General features: G+C 54.5%; 2 protein-coding genes across 3 annotated transcripts in view; one reads left to right on the top strand and one right to left on the bottom strand.

Annotated features, from left to right (window-relative positions):
- Positions 1-2,126, bottom strand: part of TATDN1 (TatD DNase domain containing 1) — a 62,854-nt gene that overhangs the window by 40,483 nt on the left and 20,245 nt on the right. The window lies entirely within an intron of this gene.
- Positions 45-2,126, top strand: part of NDUFB9 (NADH:ubiquinone oxidoreductase subunit B9) — a 7,698-nt gene continuing 5,616 nt past the window's right edge. Inside the window, exon 1 of one of the 2 annotated variants that reach the window (XM_008059307.2) lies at positions 45-168. In XM_008059307.2, the coding sequence (XP_008057498.1) occupies positions 68-168 (101 nt within the window). In that variant the 5' untranslated portion in view covers positions 45-67. The remainder of the gene's footprint in view (positions 169-2,126) is intronic. The other variant, XM_021713024.1, reaches the window with a different exon arrangement.

The following is a 2,126-nucleotide window of genomic DNA, read 5'->3' as shown; positions in this document are numbered from 1 at the left end:
CCCGCCCTTCCGGTCGCCCCGCCCCGCTGGCTTCCGGTTCCGGGCGGCCCCGAAGGTGAGAGCGGCCATGGCGTTCTCGGCGCCGGGAGCCTACCTGACGCATCAGCAGAAGGTGCTGCGGCTTTATAAGCGGGCGCTGCGCCACCTGGAGTCGTGGTGCATCCACAGGTGGGGGCGGGGACCCAGGGCTCGGGGCGGGGATCCTGGAGGCCCCGTGGAGGCGGAGAGGCCCCGGGGACCGGGCGGCTCAAGGACTTCGGGGACGGACTCGTCCGGAGACCCGGGTTCGAATCCGGGCTCTGCCCCCCTTAGCTACGCGCCCTCGTAGAGTCGCTTAACTGGCGGGGCCTCAGTTGACTGTTTAGTCAAAGGGGTGCCAGACCCAGCGCAGAGGGTTGCACGAAGACTCGATGAAAAATAAAGGGATGCCCCTCGCTCACGGAGTAATCGCTTTCCCCACGGTCTTCTCGTTCCTAGTATTAGCGGGAATGAACGTGCACCCCTCTCTTTGGTCTGCAGAGCAGCCCCGGGGCAGGAGGTTATCTCAGCCTGCCTTTACAGACAGCGCGACAGGCCTGACTCCGGAGCACCATCTCTCCCACCCCGTCGGCTTCTCCTTCTTGGCTTCACCCAGACTTGTCGTGACCCTCACGTCTTTCCCTCTCCTGCCTTACTGTCTTTCCCCCACTACCCATCTGAGGCTCATCTTAGAACATAGTGTTCAGATATGGAGGTCTTCGTGACCTGAATGCAAGACGGGATGACAGCCCGAGATGGGTGAGGGCCAGGCTTCACTCTTCCATCAGTCCCCAAAACCTAGTTTCCAAAGAGGGGCTTCTGGGGAAAGCCTCTGGACGCTGGGAAGCTGAGCAGGCCTGGGAGAGTCGGCCTGGGGGTCCTGGAAGTCCAAAGTGCACATCTGTGATTACTAGGACCTCAGCAGCACACTTCTCCTTGGCCAGGTACCATGTTGTGGGACTGTTAGTTTCTTCCTTGAGTTTTCCAGAATTTGCAATTCAGGTTTTGTGCTGGATATCGAATCAATAGTAAATTCTTTTTTGAGCTGCAGCAGCTCATGGATTAGTGGGGAACATGGACATGTAAACAAGTAGGTAACAGAACTCTCAGTCTAGCAGAGATGAGGGAAGCTGAGCCATCAGGAATTCAGGTGTCCCGGCATAAGTGATAGGTGTTTGAGGTGATGAATATTCTAATTGCCCTGATTTGATCATTATGCATTGTATGGATGTAGCAAAATATCGTGTGCCCCATAAATAGGCAGAAGCATTATGTATCCAAACGAAAAAGGGTAAATCGACCAAAGAAGAGTTCAGGTCATACTGAACTAGAGCTGGGAATGCGAAAGTACCTGGTCCTGGAGAACATGATGCACCAGTCACGGTGACAGCGCCGGCTCGGGTTTCTCACCCCTGACCTCCTTTCTCAGTCCTTGCCTGGCTTCTTCCCCCGCTTGCCCCTAGAGTGTGCCTTTTCTCCGGTTCCCGCCTGGGCTCTGTTGCAGCATATGCTTCGGGCCGCCTTGTTTCCCACCCGGACTTGAGTTACCACCTGTGCTTCTGTCTTAGAGGGGTCGTTCCGGTTGTTGAGGTCACCTACTGTTCCCCGAAACAAAGTTTGTCTAAATTCTCCAAAACCCTACTCATTTTCTTTTCCCTCCCCATGCTGATTCTTTTCCCAGACTCCCTGCCTCAGCTAGTGGCGTTACCGGCAGTTCAGTTATTCAGCTTTAAATCTCAGAATTGTTCTCAAGTATTTGTTACTTACCCCTCTGCCAGTGGCACTCATGCTCATACACTGATGTGCAAATCTCTGTGTGTAATAATATTAGCAGACTGGGTGTGGTGGCTCATGCCTTAATCCCAGCACTTTGGGAAGCAGAGGTGAGAGGATTGTCTGAGCCTAGAGGTTCGAGGCCAGCCAGGGCAACTTGACACGACCTCATCTCTACAATAAATCAAAAAAATTAGTTGGACGTGGTGGTGTTTGCCTGTGGTTCCAGCTACTTCAAGGCTGAGGCAGAAGGATCACCTGAGCCTAGCAGGTCGAGGCTGTGGTGGCCATGAGTGTGTCACTGCACTCCAGCCTGGGCGACAGAGTGAGACTCC

This window comes from Carlito syrichta, unplaced genomic scaffold (genome assembly GCF_000164805.1).
Source record: "Carlito syrichta isolate Samal-C Ts95f unplaced genomic scaffold, Tarsius_syrichta-2.0.1 Scaffold303991, whole genome shotgun sequence".
Lineage (NCBI taxonomy): Eukaryota > Metazoa > Chordata > Mammalia > Primates > Tarsiidae > Carlito > Carlito syrichta.
This window is presented reverse-complemented; position numbering and strand designations above follow the sequence as displayed.